Source organism: Oncorhynchus nerka, linkage group LG12, assembly GCF_034236695.1.
Source record: "Oncorhynchus nerka isolate Pitt River linkage group LG12, Oner_Uvic_2.0, whole genome shotgun sequence".
NCBI lineage: Eukaryota > Metazoa > Chordata > Actinopteri > Salmoniformes > Salmonidae > Oncorhynchus > Oncorhynchus nerka.
In genome coordinates this window covers 44735909-44761863 of record NC_088407.1, presented here as the reverse complement: position 1 = coordinate 44761863, position 25955 = coordinate 44735909, and the positions used below count along the sequence as shown (strand labels likewise).

The 25955-nt window shown below is 42.7% G+C and overlaps 1 protein-coding gene across 1 annotated transcript in view; it reads left to right on the top strand.

Annotated features, from left to right (window-relative positions):
* The window catches only part of LOC115138263 (ALK tyrosine kinase receptor-like), a 683992-nt gene that overhangs the window by 210476 nt on the left and 447561 nt on the right, over nucleotides 1-25955 (top strand). Inside the window, exon 2 of the mRNA XM_029674939.2 lies at nucleotides 6866-6976. Within this exon, the coding sequence (XP_029530799.2) occupies nucleotides 6866-6976 (111 nt within the window). The remainder of the gene's footprint in view (nucleotides 1-6865; nucleotides 6977-25955) is intronic.

The following is a 25955-nucleotide window of genomic DNA, read 5'->3' as shown; positions in this document are numbered from 1 at the left end:
TAGAGGGTCCAGATTGTCAAGCCCAGCTGATTTGTACGGGTCTAGGTTTTGCAGCTCTTTCAGAACATCTGCTATCTGGATTTGGGTAAAGGAGAACCTGGAGAGGCTTTGGCGAGGAGCTGCGGGGGGGGCGGAGCTGTTGGCCGAGGTTGGAGTAGCCAGGCGGAAGGCATGGCCAGCCGTTGAGAAGTGCTTATTGAAGCTTTCGATAATCGTGGATTTATCGGTGGAGACCGTGTTACCTAGCATCAGTGCAGTGGGCAGCTGGGAGGAGGTGCTCTTGTTCTCCATGGACTTCACAGTGTCCCAGAACTTTTTGGAGTTGGAGCTACAGGATGCAAACTTCTGCCTGAAGAAGCTGGCCTTAGCTTTCATGACTGACTGCGTGTATTGGTTCCTGACTTCCCTGAACAGTTGCATATCACGGGGGCTATTCGATGCTATTGCAGTCCGCCACAGGATGTTTTTGTGCTGGTCGAGGGCAGTCAGGTCTGGAGTGAACCAAGGGCTGTATCTGTTCTTGGTTCTGCATTTTTGAACGGAGCATGCTTATCTAAAATGGTGAGGAAGTTACTTTTAAAGAATGACCAGGCATCCTCAACTGACGGGATGAGGTCAATGTCCTTCCAGGATACCCGGGCCAGGTCGATTAGAAAGGCCTGCTCACAGAAGTGTTTTAGGGAGCGCTTGACAGTGATGAGGGGTGGTCGTTTGACTGCGGCTCCGTGGCGGATACAGGCAATGAGGCAGTGATCGCTGAGATCCTGGTTGAAGATAGCGGAGGTGTATTTGGAGGGCCAGTTGGTCAGGATGACGTCTATGAGGGTGCCCTTGTTTACAGAGTTATGGTTGTACCTGGTGGGTTCCTTGATGATTTGAGTGAGATTGAGGGCATCTAGCTTACATTGTAGGACTGCCGGGGTGTTAAGCATATCCCAGTTTAGGTCACCTAACAGAACAAACTCTGAAGCTAGATGGGGGGCGATCAATTCACAAATGGTGTCCAGGGCACAGCTGGGAGCTGAGGGTGGCCGGTAGCAGGCGGCAACAGTGAGAGACTTATTTCTGGAGAGGGTAATTTTCAAAATTAGTAGTTCGAACTGTTTGGGTATGGACCTGGAAAGTATGACATTACTTTGCAGGCTATCTCTGCAGTAGACTGCAACTCCGCCCCCTTTGGTAGTTCTATCTTGACGGAAGATGTTATAGTTGGGTATGGAAATCTCTGAATTTTTGGTGGCCTTCCTGAGCCAGGATTCAGACACGGCAAGGACATCAGGGTTAGCAGAGTGTGCTAAAGCAGTGAGTAAAACAAACTTAGGGAGGAGGCTTCTGATGTTGACATGCATAAAACCAAGGCTTTTTCGATCACAGAAGTCAACAAATGAGGGTACCTGGGGACATGCAGGGCCTGGGTTTACCTCCACATCACCTGCGGAACAGAGAAGGAGTAGTATGAGGGTGCGGCTAAAGGCTATCAAAACTGGTCGCCTAGAGCGTTGGGGGCAGAGGATAAGAGGAGCAGGTTTCTGGGCATGGTAGAATATATTCAGGGCATAATGCGCAGACAGGGGTATGGTGGGGTGCGGGTACAGCGGAGGTAAGCCCAGGCACTGGGTGATGATGAGACAGGTAGTCAAAGGTTAATGAAATACAAATGGTATAGAGAGAACTAGTCCTATAAATTCCTATAATAACTACAACCTAAAAAACTTCTTACCTGGGAATATTGAAGACTCATGTTAAAAGGAACCACCAGCTTTCATATGTTCTCATGTTGTGAGCAAGGAACTTAAACGTTAGCTTTCTTACATGGCACATATTGCACTTTTACTTTCTTCTCCAACACGTTGTTTTTGCATTATTTAAACCAAATTTAACATGTTTCATTTTTTATTTATGTATTATATTAAGTTAAAATAAGTGTTCATTCAGTATTGTTGTAATTGTCATTATTACAAATAAATAAAAATAGGCAGATTAAATCGGTATCGTCTTTTTTGGTCCTCCAATAATCGGTATCGGTATTGGCGTTGAAAATTCCTAATCGGTCGACCTCTAATACCTTCCCATTAATCGTAGTAACATTCCAGGAATTGAACACAGAGGGGAGTGAGGGTGGAGGGGCTCTGAAATTTTGGAATGCTCTTAATGAACCTTTTACTGCAGTGGGCTAAATCAGGGTCACAGGGGTTTCTTGGTAGTCTGAAACAAAAGTATACACCTCACACACATAGCTATGGGCTTAAACAGAATACACATGTACCATGTCAGATAACAGGAGGTTGGTGGCACCTTAATTGGGGAGGACCGGCTCGTGGTAATAGCTGGAGCAAAATTAGTGGAATGGTATCAAATACATCAAACACATGGTTTGATGCCCTTCCATTGGCTCCGTTCCAGACATTGTGAGCCGTCCTCCCCTTAGCAACAACAGTGTCAGATGTAAAGTAGAGTTAAAATGTATTCCATTTTGAGTTTGCATCCCAATATTACATCACAGAAGACTGAAATGTAACAAAATCAATGTTCGGCGGGATTTTTTAAATAATGTTTATTAATTTTGAAATGAAATGTTTTACTAATATTCCACCCATGAGGCCACTAGGTCATTTGACTGCAGGAAAGCCTGCGTGAAGTCAGACTGCTAAGATGAGTCAGGAATGCCTGATGGATAGCAATACAGCTCCTTTGTGTTGAAATGGAGGTGCAAATCCGAGAATGGCTCTGACGTTTTGCCGTTTGACTTTGACCAGCATTTAATGACCCATCACGGCCGGACAGCAAATCAATTTATTAGGCAGTAATCTATGTAACCAGAGGTCAATCTTTTGTCTCATCTACAAACATGCATTTTCACAGTTGTGATGTGTTTGTGTGTGTGTAGTGTTATTCCATCGTGTTCTACCTCAGAACCCCTGTGTCTATTATGCATGTGAGTGGGTGTTTAGGTGGCAGGCTTTTACTATGTGCAGTTCAAGCCTCATTGATCAATCTATGGAGCACTTGTTGGGCTTTTTTTTAAAGAAAAAAGTGTGTCACAGTTCGCCTGATGGAAGTTTGGTGAAGCTGTAGTGAGCTCCATCGAGTCTGTTGCAGAATAGACTATGTGGAGGAGGAGGGGTTGATCCTCCGAACATCACTTCATAAATAATGCTTTGAATAATGCAGTCAGATAGAGCTGGTTGACATGGGCTGAAGAGACGTGGTAAAAATAGAAAGAACATTTATTATAATGGCCATGCTGGCCTTATTTAGGGGTCCGATGAGCCTAATAGAGGGTATGGAGAGAGAGTGGCAAAGAGGAAAAATCAGATCTGTAACTGTACTCACATTAATGTGCAAATCTATGGTACACATGAGTGCATTGGTGTCTCTGCATGAGTCTCTTAATACTGCACTATCTATATAAAATGTTGCTCTAATATAAACACAGAGGCTTAGAAGTCAAGCTAAGGGACAGGGACTGGAGAGATCAGCCTCCACTCTGAAGGTGCAAATGCACTGTGCTCGCTGGCTTATGAATTTCATGCTGTGCTTTCTATCAATCTCCCCTTTCGTGTTAATTTGAAATTAGAGGATTTTGCTTTGCCGGGCTTCTTCTAAGGGTACAGTGTATTGAATGATGCACATCGGTCATGGGTCGTTACAACTTATAAAGCACAATAAAGAGGATTTCTACACCCACTCAGAATATTTCTGTAGTTACTAACAGTTGCAATTAGCATTCCTAAAACATTTTGTTGAAATATAGTTTGATCTCTCAGAAATTAAGATAATTGATTGCACCACAATTGGCCATTTTAATGTATAGTACCCAACATCCGATTTGGACCACATTTCTTCTTACCAATATGTATGTTTTGTTTGTTTGTCAAAAGCCACCCACTGACCCCCCACAACCCAAGCCAATGCCACCCCAACAACCAGTATACAGTAGAGCGGACAGGCTTGAATTGTGAGGATGACCACACAATGTATTTTCATCCTGATCCAAATCTATTGGTTTTCTACCAAAAGTTGCAAAGAAAACGTTATGATCTATTTAATAAACACAAGAGACCAGCCAAATGTATAAAAGAGCATAGCGGTATAGCAGGAACAGTGGCAAATAGTGGTCAAAACCTGATTCACAGGGAATACATAAGATAGCATGAAGAAGGAATATTCCAAGCCGCAGCTTCATACTACTTGTCAAACAGAGAACTGATACTGTATACTGTTGTTGGGGTGGGATGGGCCTGGGGTGTGGGAGTCCGTGGGTGGCTTTTGACCATTTTGGGGGGATTTTTTATGTTTTACTCATTGGTAGAAAGAAGTTTGTTCCAAATTGGGTACTATTTGGGTATTTTTGTATTGAATATTATCTGAATCCTATCAAATAAAATGGCAAATTTGGGTTCAATCAATTAGCTTAATATCTCAGAGATAAAATTACATTTCAACAAAATTGTATTTCCTGAATGCCAATCTGAATGCCTACCCGATTCTAACTACAGAAACAATGTCAGAACAATCTGAGATGGTGGCTGCCATAGCTTGCTGAAATGACATGGATACACTCTTCCTACTGTGAGTACCGAGGGGAGAGATGTAGAGAAAGAACACAAGACAGACGAGAGGAAAAGAAACACAGCAACGACAAAGAAAAAAGAAAGACCCGTAGCAGGTCTTAATTACTTTGCACCTCTCCAACTGTCAAACTACAGTCACATCTCCTGTTTAGCATTAGACCACAAATTGGTCACAAACCAATTAGCCTCCAAGTTGACAGGATTTCAGGGGTTAAAGAAAGTCATAAAAAACGTGTCCTTAGGTAATTACAACAGCTATTATTGTCCTATACCCAACTCTTTCGGGACCCCTTGGAACTTACTTTTCATCACATAACACTAATGCTGTAGTTTCTGGAGTTTTGACTAAAGGACTGAACTTGTATTTATTTTCGCAAATATCCCTCAGTACTCCAAGGGAATGCTGTTCTTAGGATTCTTCAGTGATAGAACTGGGGTAGAAACATTAGGAGCCCATCCCATCCCTTCAATGACGTTTGGAGAAGTACTTTTTTTCACAAAAAAAATCCACCTTTATGATATATTATTGCGATCTATTATCGCATTTGCAGACTAATGTAACATAGCTTACTGTTCTTGAGGAGTAGATTGGATGGTCATAATTAAGGCTAACATAATCTACTCACTGCAAAAAAAATTCGGAACAATGCCTGCCTTCTCTTTTCTTGCTCAGCCCCAGCTAGAGGATTTTTTTTGTTGTCATTGTAGTATCTGGAAAACATTTGACCTTTTAATAAACAGATTTTATGCAATTCTACAATGCTTTACATGACTGGAGAGATTAGCCAAATCTTTCATACCACAAAAATGACAGGGTAATGACAAACAAAAACATCCTCGTCTTGAGTGCAAACATCTAATCTAGGCCTACAAAAAGGGGAGACAGTAATTCTACAACGGCTTTGTATCTAGTCTTGAGGGCTACGTTTGTATCCTAAATAATAATAATTATTTTTTTAATAAAAAAAAAAAACTTTCCAGTGGCACTGACTCACCCAATGCTAAAGACATTGAATATTCACTAATGCTCTCCGCTATAGTGCCAATACAAAGGCTACTGTTGATAACTAAAGACTTTCGTGATTCAAAGGAGAGATATTTTTAGATTTCTTCAAAACAATCAAACTTTTATTAATTATTGCAATAATGGAGCTGGTCAAAGACCACCCTTAAGTGATCGCTGAGAGACCAAATAAGCAGGGTTAGGTTACAACTCTTTCTAGTCCTCCTGAGTCTCCGTGACAAAGAACAGATATGTAAAATTATGCAAGGGTACAATTGTGCTCTCACGCAACAGACTAAAAGATTTACATGGTGCCAAATGTCTGTCTCTAGGTCATTTACTAATAGTTTATACAGAAATACTAATGTAACATAGGACACTAGGTCCTTTCCTCAAATGATGAGGTCCAGTGTCCATCTGCGATGTGGGAGAAATAAACTAGAGGGAGGGTTTGCCTGGCACCGGCAGACAGAACAACATTTCACACAGACACTAATCATTGAATGGAATGCAGTCTTTAGGTTTTATCACCAAGACATCATAAATCAACTGTCAGCATTAAGCCTCAGAGGCTCCTCAGAAGAATAGACGTGTGAAAGTACTAATATAAAGTAATGTGAATAATAGAATGTTGTAATTTCCACCACCAGACAGAGTTGTCTTCTCTTTTGTGTTTTTTTCATTTTGAAATATTGCGATAGGCCTATGCCTCTTTTTTTATGCTTTTCACTGACAGCCGGACAGAAGTAATTATATAATTTTGGCAAATGTTATTCAATTTACTTTCTATTAGACGAGCTGCCTATGCTTGATCCTTCACCTCATTGTTGTAGAGAACAAAGGTATCTAGAGATTTGGGATTCAAATTATGAACAAAAGAACAAATAACATTACCCACTGTGATCTCCCTTCAAAGCGTCTGTGTCTGGTGTAAAAACAACATCTGTCAATTCGACTACTTAGCCGCATGAGTTGAGATGAATCAATGGTGCATTATCAGAGCATGCAGACACCACGATTTCAGCACACTAACTCTTCAATCTTTCCTATCCAATAAAAATGAAACAATACGAATGGAGTGAGATTTCCCCACTCGTTTAAAAAGATGTGTCCTTTAACCACTTTCAACTATTCATCCCTCTCTCGCCTATCCCCCTCCCTTCATGTGTATCTGAATAAGTAATGGAAAAGATTGGTGAATGTAATTCCGTTCTCCTTGATAAAAAAAAAAAAGATATGTTTGTCATGTTGCATTATCATGACCGTGTCTTATGCGTCTTTCTTCAAGGTGAGTCGCTGGTGGGTCGAGCCGGACTGGGTGTCCCACGAGGTTACTGGAACTTCTCCTGGCTGGCCGAGGAGGAGCTAAACTCCCCCAAGGCCGTAGCGCCAACGTCAGGTGAGCATCTAGTTAGCGTTTTGTTGTCAGAGCCTCTAAGATTAACTGACAGGCCCTATCACACTGTGTCCCAAAAAGACGGCGCTCTCTTTATGTGATGTGGCGCTTGCCGTCAGCTCTCCAACAACATCCATAACCATCTCAGTCTCGTTCGTCCTTTACCCTCTGCGGTTTTGTTTTTCACCATCCCTGGCACATTTAACATTTAGCAGCCTCTGGGATGTTCTTTCTCGAAGTCTCTGAATTTGAACTGAATCAAGTTTAACTGAAGTGTAACTTAAAACCAGTTTTATTGTGTTTCAAGTGTTACTAAAACAAGGAAATACTCTGAAACGAGTTCTACTGAAACAAGTGTTACTTAAACTCAGGTGCAATACATGGATATACACTGAGTATACAAAACATTAGGAACACTTTCTATGACAGACTGACCAGGTGAATCCATGTGAAAGCTATGATCCCTTATTAATGTCACCTGGTAAATCCACTTCAATCAGTGCAGATGAAGGGAAGAAGACATTTTAAAGAAGTATTTTTAAGCCTGGACACAAATGAGACATGGACTGTGTATGTGTGCCATTCAGAGGGTGAATGGGCAAGACAAAATATTTAAGTGCCTTTGAATGGGGTTTGGTAGTAGGTCCCAGGCATACCGGTTTGTGTCAAGAACTGCAACACTACTGGGTTTTTCACACTCAACAGTTCCTTGTGTATCAAGAATGGTCCACCACCCAACGGTCATCCAGCCAATTTGACACAACTGTGGGAAGTATTCTGAGTCAAAATGGGCAAGCATACCTGCAAGCATCCTCGTAGAGCTTGACACCTTGTAGAGTCCATACCCCGACGAATTGAGGCTGTGATGAGGGCAAAATGGGAGGGTGCAACTCAATATTAGGAAGTTGTTCTTAAACTTTTCTACACTCAGTATGTCTATATATCCATTATAGCTTAGCCTCTTACAGCACATTCAAATCACTGTGACTCCAAGGGTTCAGCCAGGTTGAACTTTCACCCTCGTGGACCCTTGGAGGTCAGAGGTGGTTTTGTAAGTGTTATTTCAGAGATGGCTGGCACTGAACTGTCACCACGTACTGTTTATGAAGCGCTTCCTTCCCTGTGACTCCCAGGAACTTTGGCTCAACCACCTGTAATTGGCAGCTACGAGACATTAATTGGTGTCACTCTGTAAAACGGGGCTCCATTTTGATTTAGAGGGAACTGGCCCATCGGCCCGAAACGAGCGCCACCCGTGTGTGCTGTCATTCTATATGGGATGACAGAAATGTCCCTCACCCAGTGACGTCCACTCACTTACCCCCAGAAAAAGGGGGGTCTGTGTTTCTAATTAGCACTGTGCCTTCGAGATTGATGAATCAGGATAGTTAGCTGGCAATAAGACAGATAACATCTAGACATGAAAAGTGCAAATGACCAAAACAGCTCGGAATGAGAATGCTTCCGCAAATAAGGCCCTTGTGGGTTGAGGGAAATCAAATCTTAATGGTGACCAACATATAGTAGTTGACGCTCACTAGAATTTTATGTGTGGTGATAATGTGTATGGGTTTGGCAAACGTTCAGTTGCAAAAAAGAGGCGATTGCGAGATAATACAAAAAGAAGTAAAAGCCCATCTTCAAAAATAATCTCAGAGAAGAAGTGCTAGGATCAGGTCCCCCCTGGACATGTAATCTTATGATGATCTAAAAGGCAAAACTGACTCTATCAGCACTCATCCTCTGACTCTGTGAATACGGCCCCAGAGCTTTAACCATGCCCAGAACACTTAACATCTTTGGCAAACCTATTGCATGGTTGAAAGCATTGTTGCATGGGGTACTGTTGAGCGCAAACAAACAGTGCCTTCTGTTTGCTATTCCGAACCAATACTGTACCTACAAGACGAACTATAATGTCAGTTCGGTGAGGAAACAGGCAGGGGTGCACAGTGCTGATAGGGGCAGGCTGGAGAGTGGAGCCGAGTGGAGGGAGGAAGGGATTGGAAGAGGGTGGTGGCCGGTGAGCACTACTGTGCTTCTGCAGGCCCGGTGATAGATCTTAGCTGTCTCCACAGCATCTGCTTGGCACTGGCATTTATTATGGCCACTTTCCACCAGCAGCAGCAGCATGGGCAACCCCCCTCCCCTTCCTTCCTTCCTATTTCGCCCTCTCTTTTCCTACTTCAGCGCTTGCTCTCCAACTCTTTCCAGATCGAGATGAATTGTCCCGATTCAGCCAATGATTGCCAGCGATGAGACAGACCCAAATGGACACTTGTGGAGTGGTCTACTATAATGGGGGGGGGGGGGGGACTCATCGTATGTAGTGGGGTTCTCAGTTCTTGAAGAGTCACAATTTGAGCCACAACATCTGGTTGGATGTTTGACATGTTTGACAGTGGGAATTTATGGAGACTTACAGACAGAGGAGCTTCAAGTGGTGCCACTGTGTCAACACCTGTCAAGTACGGTTGAATGATCAATACCTGATCATCATCCAACCTCTTTGTTAATAGTTGACCATTCATCCTCCCTCGTGTCTTTACCATTTCTCTCTCTCCCTCTCCTCGCCAACCTGCCCAAATCGCTTCCCCTCATCTACTACAACCCTAGGTTGAGGACACGCATCCAGGCAGTTGCCTCTGTAATAAATTGAGAGCAAGATTGATGGAAATCAAAAAACCCATCTTCAGGTAGCAAAAATAGAGCAAGGACCAGATGATTACCATAAATGTTTGTTCCCCCAGTGCGGCAGTCTGATCATTTACACTTTTTTTCATTTATCCGATCCACATCTTGTAGTGTCTCCTCTGTCTGTCAAAGTGGACTCACTACTCGTCTGCCTGTATATATTTGACAGTGTGGCTCCATCTCAGAGGACAGTGGATGAGTTTACCCTAGAGGAACCAGGCCATAAAAAAAGTGGAATCGAGACAAAAAAGCTGGAGCCCACAAGCGATTCAGTAGTAATCAAGAACATAAACATATTCATCATCCCAGTTAAATAATTCACAAGCACATTTGTCAAATCATTTTCAGGATGCATCAGGCACTGTCGAATGCAAATACATGAAGTGTTTTTCGATTTGAGAAAAATGTGCGTTGTGATGTCTGGCTCAAATGTAGCAATTTAATTTGTATTCTAAATCAAGATAGCCACCTTTGGTATGCATCTAAACGACCCCTGACTCTGAAAAGCAGCAAGGGTGTTCAATCTCCGTTACCCTTGATAAATGGGGTCAGGGTCATTGTGTCATGAAAGGGTTATTAAGCAATCAGGACCCTTTTTAACACAGCCAAATGCAATAGGAATGTGGGGGTAGGTGCATAATAAGAAAAGGGTTTGAGGGAAATGACTAACTGGTGTCTCCAAGTGGCCACACACCTCTTGAAAGTGTGCACAGTTCCTAAGTAATTTCAGTAAACTTTTATGACTCAAAGAAGAGTCTTTGAGGGCCTCCCGAGTGGTGCAGTGTCTCAAGAAGCAGTGCGGCTTGTTGTGTCATGTTTCGGAGGACGCATGGCTCTCGACCTTCGCCCTCTCCCATACGGGAGTTGCAGCGATGGGATAAGACTAACTACCAATTGGATATCACGAAATTGGGGAGACGTTTTTTTTAAAGTCTTCAACATTAAGGTGATTTAAACATTTTTTTTGTTCTCATAGCTGTGCCTTTGAAGAACTAAAACAAGCACACTTAAACTCAGCGAAAAAAGAAAGGTCCCTTTTTCAGGACCCGGTCTTTCAAAGATAATTCATAAAAATCAAAATAACTTCACAGATCTTCATTGTACAGTGGGGCAAAAAAAGTATTTAGTCAGCCACCAATTGTGCAAGATCTCCCACTTAAAAAGATGAGGCCTGTAATTTTCATCATAGGTACACTTCACCTATGATAGACAAAATGAGAATTTTTTGTGGAAATTAAGTATTTGGTCACCTACAAACAAGATCTGGCTCTCACAGACCTGCAACTTCTTTAAGAGGCTCCTCTGTCCTCCACTCCTTACCTGTATTAATGGCACCTGTTTGAACTTATCAGTAGAGAAGACACCCGTCCACAACCTCAAACAGTCACACTCCAAACTCCACTATGGCCAAGACCAAAGAGCTGTCAAGACACCAGAAACAAAAATTGTAGACCTGCACCAGGCTGGGAAGATTGAATCTGCAATAGGTAAGCAGCTTGATTTGAAGATATCAACTGTGGTAGCAATTATTAGGAAATGGAAGACATACAAGACTGATAATCTCCCTCGATCTGGGGCTCCACGCAATCTCACCCTGTGGGGTCAAAATGATCACAAGAACGGTGAGCAAAAATCCCAGAACCACACGGGGGGACCTAGTGAATGACCTGCAGAGAGCTGGGACCAAAGTAACAAAGCGTACCATCAGCAAGGGCATTGAAGATGAAACGTGGCTGGGTCTTTCAGCATGACAATGATCCCAAACACACCGCCTGGGCAACGAAGGAGTGGCTTCGTAAGAAGCATTTCAAGGTCCTGGACTGGCCTAGCCAGTCTCCAGATCTCAACCCCATAGAAAATCTTTGGAGGGAGTTGAAAGTCCGTGTTGCCCAGCAGTAGCCTCAAAACATCACTGCTCTAGGAGATCTGCATGGAGGAATGGGCCAAAATACCAGCAGTGCGTGAAAACCTTGTGAAGACTTACAGAAAACATTTGACCTTTGTTATATACCCTTTTTGGCAATGACAAAGTATTGAGATAAACTTTTGTTTTTGACCAAATACTTATTTTCTACCATAATTTGCAAATAAATTAATTTAAAATCCTAATGTGATTTTTTGGATTTTTGTTTCTAATTTTGTCTGTCATAGTTGAAGTGTACCTATGATGGAAATTACAGGCCTCTCTCATATTTTTAAGTGGGAGAATGTGCACAATTGGTGGCTGACTAAATACGTTTTTGCCCCACTGTATATGGTTTAAACACTATTTCCCATGCTTGTTCAATGAACCATGAACAATTAATGAACATGCACCTGTGGAATGGTCGTTAAGACACTAACAGTTTACAGACGGTAGTCAATGAAGGTCACAGTTATGAAAACATAGGACACTAAAGAGGCCTGTCTACTGACTTAGAAAAAGAAAGATGCCCAGGGTCCAATCACCACACCTGCGGGACAGGTACAGGATGGCAACAATAACTGCCCGAATTGCACCAGGAATGTAAAATCTCTCCATCAGTGCTCAGACTGTCCGCAATAGGCTGAGAGGGGCTGGACTGAGGTCTTGTAGGCTTGTTGTAAGGCAGGTCCTCACCAGACATCACCGGCAACAACGTCGCCTACTGCCACAAACCCACCGTCGCTGGACCAGACAGGACTGGGAAAAAGTGCTCTTCACTAATGAGTCTCGGTTTTGTCTCACCGGGGACCATGGTTGGATTCGCATTTATCGTGGAAGGAATGAACGTTACACCGAGGCTTGTACTCTGGAGCGGGATCAATTTGGAGGTGTGGGTTTGTCATGGTCTGGGGCGGTGTGTCACAGCATCATCGGACTGAGCATGTTGTCATTGCAGGCAGTCTCAACGCTGTGCGTTACAGGGAAGACATCCTCCTCCCTCATGTGATACCCTTCCTGCAGGCTCTTCTTGACATGACCCTCCAGCATGACAATGCCACCAGCCATACTGCTCATTCTGTGCGTCAGTGTTCTGCCATGGCTAGCGAAGAGCCTGGATCTCAATCCCAATGAGCACGTCTGGGACCTGTTAGATCGGAGGGTGAGGGCTAGGGCCATTCCCCCCCAGAAATGTCAGGGAACTTGCAGGTGCCTTGGTGTAAGAGTGGAGTAACGTCTCACAGCAAGAACTGGCAAATCTGGTACAGTCCACGAGGAGGAGATGCACTGCAGTACTTAATGCAGCTGGTGGGCACATCAGATACCGACTGTTACTTTTGCTCAGGGACACATTATTCCATTTCTGTTTGTCACATGTCTGTGGAACTTGTTCAGTTTATGTCTCAGTTGTTATGTTCATACAAATATTTACACGTTAAGTTTGCTGAAAATAAACTCAGTTGACAGTGAGAGGACGTTTCTTTTTTTTAAACTGAGTTTAGTAGTTGTTTTAGTTGAAACAGAACCCTGCATTAACCTCTCTAGGGTATGTGGGACGCTAGCGTCCCATCTGGCCAACATCCAGTGAGGTTGCAGAGTGCCAAATTCAATTACAGAATGCTCATTATAAAAATTCAGAAAACAAAACATATTTTATAGGTTTAAAGATTAACTTCTTGTTAAACCAACCAGTGTCATATTTATAAAATGCTTTTCGGGGAAATCATACCTAGCCAGAACATACCAAGCCCAGTTGACAAATTATTACAAACAGTAACCAGCCAAGCAGAAGCGTTACAAAACTCAGAAATAGAGATAAAATTAATCCCTTACCTTTGATGATCTTCATATGGTGGCAATCAGAAGACATTCATTTACTCAATAAATGTTCCTTTTGTTCGATGAAGTCTCTTTATATCCAAAAACCTCCATTATGTTAGCGCGTTTTCTTCAGTAATCCACAGGCTCGAACTCAGTCAAAAAATCCAAATTGTGTCCGTAAAGTTCATAGAAACATGTCAAACGATGTTTATATTCAAACCTCAGGGTGTTTTTTTAGCCTAAATGATCTATAATATTTCAACCGGACAATAACGTCGTCAATATAAAAAAGGTAAACAAGAAATGCACAAGCGCCTGAAAAAAAAAAAAAAAACTTAGGGTCTCATTAGGGTCCACTCGTTCACTGGTCTTACTCCCTCATTCATAAGAATACAAGCCTGTGGCCTCCCGGGTGGCGCAGTGGTTAAGGGCGCTGTATTGCAGCGCCAGCTGTGCCACCAGAGACCCTGGGATCGTGCCCAGGCTCTGTCGCAACCGGCCACGACCGGGAGGTCCGTTGGACGATGCACTATTGGCCTAGCGTCATCCGGGTTAGGGAGGGCTTGGCCAGCAGGGATATCCTTGTCTCATCGCGCACCAGCGACTCCTGTGCCTGGCCGGGCGCAGTGCACGCTAACCAAGGTTGCCAGGTGCAGTGTTTCCTCCGACACATTGGTGCGGCTGGCTTCCGGGTTGGATGCGCGCTGTGTTAAGAAGCAGTGCGGCTTGGTTGGGTTGTGCATCGGAGGATGCATGACTTTCACCCTTAGTCTCTCCCGAGCCCGTACTGGAGTTGTAGCGATGAGACAAGATAGTAGCTACCAAAACAATTGGATACCACAAAATTGGGGAGAAAAAGGGGTAAAAAAATAATAATAATAATAATAATACCAGCCTGAAACGATTTCTAAAGACTGTTGTGGAAGGCATAGGAACTGCAAATGGAGTCCTAAGTCAATGGATACTGTAATGGCATTGAATAGAAAACTACAAAACAAAAACTACTTCCTGAATGGATCTTTCTCAGGTTGTCGCCTGCTAAATCAGTTCTGTTATACTCAGACACTATTTTAAAACCTCTTGCGACGAGCAAACCCGTATCCGGGAGCGTAATCATAGCCTCAAATGCATTAGCATAACGCAACGGACATAAATACCACTAGAAACTTTTCCTATTCATGAAAATCGCAAATGAAATGAATATTCAAACACAAGCTTAGCCTTTTGTTAACAACACTGTAATCTCGGATTTTCAAAATGCGTTACAGCCAACGCTAGACAAGCATTTGTGTAAGTTTATCATGGCATAATGCTATGCTAGGCTCTGCTGGCAGCAGGCAACATTTTCACAAAAATAAGAAAAGCAACCAAATTAAATAATTTACCTTTGAAGAACTTCAGATGCTTTCACTCAGGAGACTCCCAGTTAGATAGCAAATGTTCCTTTTTCCCACAATATTATTTTTGTAGGCGAAATAGCTCCCGTTTCTTCATCATGCATGGCTGAGAAATCGACCGGAAAATGCTACAACGCCAAACTTTTTTCAAAATTTGCTCCATAATGTCGACAGGGAACACAGCAAACGTTGTTTAGGATTCATCCTCAAGGTGTTTTTAAACACACACACATATATATAAATAAATAAATAAATTCGATAATATATCCATCAAGACAATTGGTTTCTCATAAGAAGCGATTGGAAAAATGGCTACCTCAGTATTTTACACAAGGTTTTCTGCAGGAGACACCATGTGACCACATGCTATATATGGTCCCTTACAGCCATTCAATGGAAATGCCTAAAAAGACGTCACAATGCTGTCGACACCTTGGGGAAGACGTGTAAAACGTAAGCTCTTTCGTGGCTCATTCACAGCCATATAAGGAGTCATTGGCATGAGGCGGTTTAAAAAAAAAATCAGCACTTCATGGTTGGATTTTTATCTGGGTTTCGCCTGTAACATCAGTTCTGTGGCACTCACAGACATTATCTTTGGCTCACTCTTCTTTCCAAAGCTGTCAATTATATGCATAGTCGAGCATCTTTTCATGACAAAATATCTTGTTTTAAAACGGGAAAGTTTTTCATCCAAAAATTAAAATAGCGCCCCCTAAATCCAAGAGGTTAACAATTTTGATTTCTATCCAAATCTACCAGTTATATGCATATCATATCTTCTGGGCCCGAGTAGCAGGCCGTTTAATTTGGACATGCTTTTCATCCAAAATGCCAAATGCTGCCCCCTACCATAGAGAGGCTAATATTGGTATTTACACAATTCAAAACAGCCCATTATAAATCGCAATCTGGGTCAGGTGGTCATAATTGGAAAGCTTGTTTTATTGCTAGCTAGGTAAAAATAGGAGATTCAAAGAAACAGGCGCACAGAAAACAGTCATGAATACGCTCAGGTGTACGCTTGAATTTTCCTAAAAAGTAGACAAACAGGCTCAATCTGTTCAGAAAACCCAGATCTACGCCATGTCATCTTGTAACTCAAACATAGTGATCAGAAACATTAACACTGTATTTGACATGAGTTTTACAATATGGAAATGTGAAGTGCCGGTGTTTGGCTTGCTTGTATGACAAAGCAATATTTATTATAATCCTGAATGTCTGATCTTTCAAAATACATGTCCATCACTCAGACAACAAATAACTGAATTAAATTGTCCTATTTTGGGATGGGGCCTGAGCTCTGATGTAATTTATAGCATGATACTGTGAAACCACTGCATTCCAATATAGGCACTTGTCAGTGCCCAAATCTGCCATTTTATCTCGTGTACAAGTGTAAAGGGTTATGGAACTACTAGCGAATACATTATTCTGAACCATTTACCGACCTTGTTTAGATTGATACAGCATTTACATTCACACAGGATAACCATCTGTGTTTAGAAACATGCACACCATTTACATTGAAATTGCTGCACTGTTAACAATAAACTATCAATTATGTTTACAGTCAATGAGCAGCACCATTTACAATGTAAGAGTTTGTGGGATTACACCAGCAGGGACAGATCCCGGGAGGATAGCCATACCTTCTGCCCGAGACGATGCCGGGGTCCGATGGCGGTCCGCTTGTCGTCGATACCTGGAGGTGGTCTTGAGGGCCGACCGGGCTCTCCTCCAGGTACGATGACAGTGGCGGACAAACATCTGGGCAGAAGGTATGCCGACCTCTTCCTACTCAGGGAAGAGTGGGGGCTGTTACCCCATGGAACACTCAAACAGTGATAGGTCCGTGGCAGAGCAGGGACGGGTGTTGCGGGCGTATTCCACCCACAGCAGCTGCTGGCTCCAGGTGGTGGGGTTGGCAGAGACCAGGCAGCGCAGGGTGATCAGGGTCCTGGTTGGCTCACTCTGACTGGCCAATAGACTGGGGGTTGAACCCGGAAGACAGGCTGGCCGACAACCCAAAGAGGGTGCAGAGCGCCTTCCAGAACCGGGACGAGAACTGAGGGCCGCGGTCGGAGACCATGTCCACGGGCAGTCCATGGATCCGGAAGACATGCTGCACCATGAGCTGGGCCGTCTCTTGGGGAGAGGAATGAAGTGGGCGGACTTGGAAAAGCAATCCACCATAGCCAGGATAGCGGTGTTGCAATCAGACGGGGGGAGACCCGTGACAAAGCCCAGGGAGATGTGAGACCAGGGGCGATGAGGGATCGGCAGAGGTTTGAGAAGGCCAGCCGGAGCTTGTCGAGGGGTCTTGTTCCATGCACAGACCGTGCAGGCGGCGACAAAGGTGGCGATGTCCGGAACCATGGTAGGCTACCCAAAGCATTGCCTCATAAAGGCAAGGGTCTGCCAGTAGCCTAGGTGGCAGTCAAGCCTGGAGGAATGGGCCCACTCCAGGACCGCAGAGCGGACAGCGTCAGGCACGAACATCCGGTTATCTGTCCCCCCCTAGTGTTTGGTTAGGACTGCTGCGCCTCCCGGACCAGTTTCCCAATAACCCAGCTGAGTGCTGTCACCAGGCATGAGGTGGGAAGGATGTCTCAGGCTCCGGGGTGGTAGCCATGGGGTTATAGCGGCGACACAGGGCATCCGGCTTGACATTCTTGGACCCTGGCTAGTAGGGGAGGGAAAAGTTGAACTGGATAAACAGCAGGGCCCATCTCACCTGCCTGGAGTTGAGGCGCAGCAGAGATTCTCCAGGTTTTTGTGGTCGGTCCACACAATGAACGGATGTTCCGCCCCGTCAAGCCAGTGCCTCCATTCCGCCAATGCAATCTTCACCAAGAGAAGCTCCCGATTCCCCTCATTGTAATTCCTCTCCGTTGCGGTGAGGCGCTGGTAGAAGGTGGCACAGGGATGCAACATAAGGTCCAGGGCAGAACGTTGGAATCAAACAGCCCCTCCGACGTCCGAAGCATCGGCCTCCACCACGAACTGACAGGGAGGTTCTGGATGAACCAGGATCAGAGCCGTGGTGAAGCGGTGTTTAATGTCGAGGGGGGCGGCAGTGTAGCCTAGTGGTTAGAGCATTTGACTAGTAACCGGAAAGTTGCAAGTTCAAATCCCCGAGCTGACAAGGTACAAATCTGTCGTTCTGCCCCTGAACAGGCAGTTAACCCACTGTTCCTAGGCAGTCATTGAAAATAAGAATTTGTTCTTAACTGACTTGCCTAGTTAAATAAAGGTAAAGTAAAATACATTTTTTAAAATGTACCTGAATGCCCTGTCTGTGGTGGAGGACCACGTGAACGGAGGTAGAGGTGAGGGCAGACAGTGGGGAAGCCAGGGTGCTGTAACCCCGGAAAAGCAGCGATAAAAGTTGGCGAACCCCAGGAAGCATTGCAGCTGCACCCTGGACGTAGGCTGAGGCCAATCCACCACCACTTTCACCTTCTCAGGATCCATCTTGACACTCCCAACAGAGATGATGTAGCCCAGAAACGGAATGGTGGAGCAATCGAACTCCCACTTTTCTGCCTTAATGAACAGTTGGTTCTGCAGAAGCCACTGGAATACTTGCCGGACATGGATCACGTGTTCTTGGAGGGAGCAGGAGAAGACGAGGATGTCATCAATGTAGACGAAGACGAACCAGATCAGCATGTCACGGAGAACATCATTCACCAGAGCCTGGAACACTGCAGGGGCGTTGGTGAGGCCGAAGGGCATGACCAGATATTCGTAGTGGCCGCTGACCATGTTGAAGGTGGTCTTCCACTCGTCCCCCTCTCGTATCCACTTCATCAGAAGGCACTCCCAGGAATCCCAGTTCAACAATAAATGAAGGATTTGTTCCATAAAGTTACATTTATGTCCGAATAGACACTTTTTTTTTTTGCTCACGTTTTTGCCTGCCATATGAGTTGTTATACTCACAGACATCATTCAAACAGTTTTAGAAACTTCAGAGTGTTTTCTATCCAATAATACATAATAAGCATATATTAGCATCTGGGACAGAGTAGGAGGCAGTTCACTCTGGGCACGCTATTCATCGAAAAGTGAAAATGCTGCCCCCTATCCCAAAAGAGTTAACTGATATAATACCCTAGTATGTATCTAAATGTTTTTTATCCATAATTTTTATGATTATTTATTTGAATTGCGCGCCATCCAATTTCACCGAAAGTTGTCGACAGGTGTCCCGCTGACGGGACGCCTAGCCCACATAATATATTTAATATCCCAACCGGGGTAGGCAATAGACAGGTCAAGGCAGGCAGGGGTTAGTAAACCAGAGGTGGGGCAACAGTACCAGAGGTGGGGCAACAGTACAGACTCAGGGTAAGGCAGAGGTCGGTAATCCTGAGGGAGGCAATGGTACAGGTCAGCAGGCAGGCTCAGGGGCAAGCAGGGTGGTCAGACAGGCGGGCTCGGAGTCAGGACAAGCAAGGGTCAAAACCAGGAGGGCGAGAAGAGAGAAACTGGAAAAAGCAAGAGCTGGTTAGCTTGAACTGGCAACAGGTCTAAATACACAGGGGATAATGGGCGACACCGGGAGGTTGTGGAGACGATCACAAAGACAGGTGAAACTGATCAGGGTGTGACAATATAGTGCACTACTTTTGACCAGAGCCTATGAGTGTAAAGTAGTGCACTGTGAAGAAATTAGAGTGCCATCTGTGTCGCAACCTTAGTTTAATTAATATGGGTGGATGTTGTGCTGAGAGACCATTCAGCAACTTAACAAAAGCAGCGGCTGGAAATAGATCCAGAAAGAGACTATTTATTTGGAGAATAATCAGAAGTTATTCATTATAACCTTATAAGGACCACAGAAAATAATGGCTTTTATGTAATATCTAAGGCTAACACTGTACCCGGAAATGTATAATGGCACGGATGAACTTCTATGCTAAGTGGAAAAACACAGGTGAAACAGACTTTTACAGACAGTGAATGAGATTTGTCTCTCACAGAGTTGTTCCCTTCGCATTTCAGCCATTGTTCTTCTTGTTTATGTCTCTTGACAAATATTAACTTCTTGCGACTCCAAACCCGTTTCCGGGAGCGTAATCATAGCCTCAAGCTCATTACCATAACGCAACGTTTCCTATTCATGAAAATTGCAAATGAAATTAAATAAATATATTGAAACACAAGCTTAGCCTTTTGTTAACACTCATCTCAGATTTTCAAAATATGCTTTTCAACCAAAGCTACACAAGCATTTGTGTAAGAGTATTGATAGCTAGCATAGCATTAAGCCTAGCATTCAGCAGGCAACATTTTCACAAAAACAAGAAAAGCATTCAAATAAAATAATTTACCTTTGAAGAACTTTGTTTTCAATGAGGAGACTCAGATAGCAAATGTTCATTTTTTTCCCAAAATATTATTTGTGTAAGAGAAATAGCTCCGTTTTGTTCATCACGTTTTGCTAAGACAAAAAAAACAAAAATGCAGTCACTTACAACGCCAAACTTTTTTCCAAATTAGCTCCATAAGACAGAAACATGGCAAACGTTGTTGAATGAAAAATCATTCCTGGCAGTCAGTTTCTCAGAGGCAAACGGAAAAATACTGCAGCTGGAGATTACGCAATAATTGCGACGGAGGACACCAAGCGACCACCTGGTAGATGTAGTCTCTTATGGTCAATCTTCCAATGATATGCCTACAAATACGTCACAATGCTGCATACACCTTGGGGAAAACGTGGAAAACGTAAGCTGACTCCTAGCTCCTCCACCGCCATATAAGGATTCATTGCCATGAGGCGGTTTTAAAAAATGCGGCACTTCCTGATTGGATTTTTATCTGTTTTTTTTCCTGTAACATCAGTTCTATGGCACTCACAGACAATATCTTTGCAGTTTTGGAAACGTCAGTGTTTTCTTTCCAAAGCTGTCAATTATATGCATAGTCGAGCATCCTTTCGTGACAAAATATCTTGTTTTAAAACGGGAACGTTTTTCATCCAAAAATTAAAATCGCGCCCCCTAGTTATAAAAGGTTAATAACTCAACTGTTGTCCGATGTTTTACAAAGTCACAATGGCACATTGATTCATAGTTGTGGGTGTCAACGTTGAGACAATGTTTTGTGGTGGTTTGTATTTGCTAGGTTGTGTCTTGATTACCAAATTACTTGCAAGAGCAATTATAGAATAGATGGTCAATGCAAAGCCATTGAGAAATATTTGCTGACTAGAATGCTTTTGATGAGGTAGGACAAGGAAAGGTCCAGTTTCATATGGCTAAGTATGACACAAGACCTACAATATGGCTCGGTTTTATCTTGACAGCTGCAACTTGCTTATGACAACCGACTTCACAGTCATCACTCAATCCATTGTCCACGTCAGATATTGTAATTGTCTGAGAATAATGCTTAACAAGTAGGTCATCGTCATAGCCTGTATAACAATTGTATTTAGCCAGTTATCAGTTTGTGAACAATGACACATCATCATGTGATCACATAATAAATCAAATCAAAGTTTATTGGTCGCGTACACAGTTTAGCAGATTGTATAGCCGGTGCAGTGGTTCTTCCTTTAACAGTTACGTCATATTGCAACACACCTTGCGGGCTGCTGCAGAATTTTATGGCACGTTATTTAATTGTCAGCCATTTTTACCATTAATGCTAGTTAGTACTAGTTTGAATACCAGAAGGCATCTTTGAGAAGTATTTGATAGTCTTCAATATTGGCATTACAAGATCATTTTAATAAACTTATTTGTATGAACATAGTATATGGGATTGATTTTAAGAAATCTATATTTGATGTTAAAAGTAAATAACTCTTAATTGAACCTTTCTCCTATTTGTTTAAAATTGCATTTGTACTGCTACAGTGGTAAATAATAAAAAGCATATTCCAGATTAAACAAACACCCCCACATCGGTGTCACAGTATCCATGTGGCTGTCACGTATCACCCAATGTCATAGAATGTGGGTGTTTGTAACAGATGTCTCTTTCCATTCATCAAATGGCGCAAGTGCACAGTGAACTGGTTGTGTTCATTCCACATTTAAAGGCAATACGTTTTTGTTTAACCATTAAATTATATGTCTTACTATTAAGACTAGTGATGCATCGATATGACATTTGACCAAATATACGATACCGATAACCGATATTTAACATTTTAGTGGCCTTTTAAGTGTTAACGCACACAAACACAGCAGTCTAAGGCACTGTGTCTCTGTGCAAGAGGCGTAATAATCCCTGGTTCGAATCCAGGCCGTATCACATCTGGCTGTGATTTGGAGTTCCATAGGGCGGCGCACAATTGGCCAAGCGTTGACCTGGCCGTCATTGTAAATAAGAATTTGTTCTTACCGACATAAAGGTTACACACACTGACCAAAAAGTTATGTTGGCATTTACGCATGTCACCATTACCAGTAAACATAATCAAAACCTATTTCTTTCACATGCTGTGCTCTTTCGTTTTTCATTTGTTCATTTGTTTCATTCTCAACCAGGATTTCTATGGAACGCCGTTTGGGTCTGTGTGTGTCAAATAAGCTTGTTGACCAATCAGGACCTGAATATGACTACACATCACATAATAATTTAACGCGTTCAATAATTTTTTTACCTAGTTATTACACATTGATTACACTCACTAGTATTTCAGATGTCACAACGATTCATCGGTACGTATGCTATGATGCAGGTAAAGTTGTCTCGCCTACCTACAGTGCTGGTCATTAAAAAATACTAGCTAGCTCATGGATGCAAACAATGTTCTTCCCCAAAAACATAGCAAAATGACATCTGTTTCAGTTGCTGTAGTTAGCTAGCTCTCATCTAAAATTACCTTAATTTATAAGACAGTTCTTATTTGATTAACCTCTTGCCTCTACTTGGGACGCTTGCGTCCCAACTAGAGCTCTGGAAATGCAAATGCGCTACGCTAAATGCTAATAGTATTAGTTAAAACTCAAAAGTTCATTAAAATACACATGCAGGGTATCAAATTAAAGCTACACTCGTTGTGAATCCAGGCAACAAGTCAGATTTTTTAAATGCTTTTCGGCGACAGCATGAGAAGCTATTATCTGATAGCATGCACCAATACACTACAACAGAAAAGCACAGCAGGGGACGTAAACAAAATAATTAGCATTTCGGCGTTACACAAACCGCACAATAAAATAGAAAACAGTCATTACCTTTCACCATCTTCTTTGTTGGCACTCCTAGATGTCCCATAAACACTATTGGGTCTTTATTTCGATTAAATCGGGCCATATAAAGCCAAGATATCGTTATATGTAGACTGTGTGATAAACGAAAAAAACAGCGATTTCACAACGTAACGTAATTTTTTTAAATTCAAAAAGTAGACGATAAACTTTCACAAAACACTTCGAAATACGTTTGTAATGCTACTTTAGGTATTAGTAAACGTTAATAAGCGATAAAAATCATCCGTAGGCGATGTAAATATCATTAGCTGTCGTCTTGGAAAAAATTTCAGGAGAGAGCTCTTCCGGAATGATCTGGGCGGAGACCGGAGGTAAGTCGTGCCCCTCTTTCGGTTCAACCAAGAATCAAAGATGATTCAATTCACAAGACTCTAGACAACATGGGGATGCTGTGGGAGTTGAATGCTCGGTCTTATCTAATTCGGCTCACTGTTAACAATTGCTGGAAGTGGCGCAAGGATATTTATTTCCATTTTCTGTGATCAGGTTTTCCTGCGCTTTCCGATGTAACGCACGTTATGTAATAGCCACAGTCGTGATTTAACCAGTTTTAAAAACGTCCGAGGGTTTCCTATCCACACATTCTAACCATATGAACGTACTATATTCCTGGCATGAGTAGGGGCGCTGAAATGTTGCGCGATTTTTAACAAAATGTTCAAAAAAGTAGAGGGTAGGAGCAACAGGTTAATTTCCCTGATGACAAGGATGTCTAGGACCCTTTGTTCCAGTCCATCTCTATCCCAGGTACAGCCAGTCCATGTAATACATCTCCCCAGTGCACCACTGATCATAGAATGGAATGTGGCTGTAAAGTTGTATAGCCCGCTAGTAAAACCCATTTCCTCAACACACAGACTATCTGCAGGAAGTTAGAGGGGACACCATTAAACTCAGTATTAGCAGGACAGAAATATCTTAGTTTGTTAATTAAATAATTGTTAAATATCCAACAAATAAGGTGAATACATAATTTCTATCACAGTAGCCTTGCTGAGTGATGCCAAAGGGAATGTGATTACGTATTCAGGGGCACATTAAGACATACGAATGAATTAGGGATCCAAATGAGGATAAATGGGCAAGTCACCCGGTTTGCTCATGTAGTGGATGGGAAAGCCTTGTGCCAGCCTTGTGATTCCGTTGAAAGCCTTGAGTCATTTCTCTGGCCGATTTGGCAACGTGCATGAGTGGTAAGGCAGTCATAGTGCACAAGTGTGCTTTTGCATTCGTTAATGTGTGCGGTATACGAGAGTGAAAAAAGGGAGAAACAGCCAAATGTACAATAGCTCTGTGTGTGTAAGTGTGTTTGTGCCTGCTGGAGTGCGAGTCATGTATAAGAAGTATATCTGTGAATGTAGACATGTGCATAAGACTGTCTTGCATACATTTGTCTGCTAGAGTGCGAGTCATGTATAGAAGATAAGAGTGTCTGTAAGGGATGTTTCTCTATTTCAGTGTGTATCGGTGTACAGTGGGGTCTGAAATTGACATCCTTGATAAAGATGAGCAACAATTACTGTATAAAATACATCAAATACTGAGCTATATTGTATAAAAAAACAGTTTACTTTATTAATACTGTTGCTCAGAGAAAGAGATTGATTAACAAGTAATACTTTTGGCTTACCTTTTGTATTGACACCCCTGTTTTCCATACCTTGCAAAAAACCAGCAGTGAGCCTTTCTAAAATATTTTATGAGCTGGAGAACACATTGGTAGGGACCTTTTGTACTCATGCATTCTCATTTTGACGTGTGTGTTGTAAAGGTTTTGACTTGAAGTTATTGTTTGTTAGGGGTGCCGGTTAGGTCGCTTCGACCAGAGAAAAGTTCGTATCGGTGTAGACTTTACTGACAGATGTGACCAACTCATCAACAAAAGGAGAAATCAAAGGGCTTATGTAAAAGTCAGTGTTGCAAAAACCTTAACATCACAGTACCATACCGAACTCCGGATCATAAACTTTCCTGGCCACACAACACATTTTTGATTCACAATAGGCCTACTGTAACAGCAACTTGGTAAAAAATACCACACACCAGTCTGTAAATCACAAGGGGAGTAAATTAACTGTGTGGTAGTTGTCAGTCAGCGTTTTTACACCAATTGCATGGCTTGTGAATCCCCTCTAGTGTTACAAATCCCTTTGGCCCGGCAGTCTGGGGGGGGGGGGGGGGGGGATGGTATCGAGACCCGTAACAAAGTGTAATAGTGACAAAGTAACGGTGATTACGAAATAACCACAGACAACTCAGGGTTTATTTGCAAACACACAGTAAAGGGGGGGCTGAGCTCAACCCAAGGAAAGAAACAAATATCCAAAATTACCCCTAAGCTAGACTAACCTACTTCAATACAACTAACTAACTAACCAAAAAAATACAGTGGGTGGTCCGCCCAGTTCTAACTAGTGTTTTTAAATAAAGTTTACCTACGGATAGTGTATGCCCATGGGCGACTGGTCTTAGTACCCCCTTTTCCCACCATCAAACAAAACAAAAACAATACTCACAGGTGGGGGACATGTGACATGTAGTAGTGAAAACAAAACCAGAGAACTACCGAGAGATTGACAGAGAGATGGCACTTTAGAGCAAACAACAGACAGGGTTTTTAAACCAAGGGAAAGGGAATGTGATAGGGTAATGGAAACAGGAGGAGGTGTGTCTTCTGATTAGCGACTGATTGATGACTGATTGGGGAATGATGAATGCCACCTGTGAGGGGAGAAGGAGAGAAAAGAAATACACACACAGGATACCTGTATCTGTAACACTAGTGTATACAGGACAGTTTATATCACACAGTATACAGTTATACTCATGCTGAACCAAAGATAAACATTTATGGATGTGCTTCTATCTAACGGTGTTCACTGATGCAACAAGAAACACCTCAGTTAACAGACTTTACAGCTATG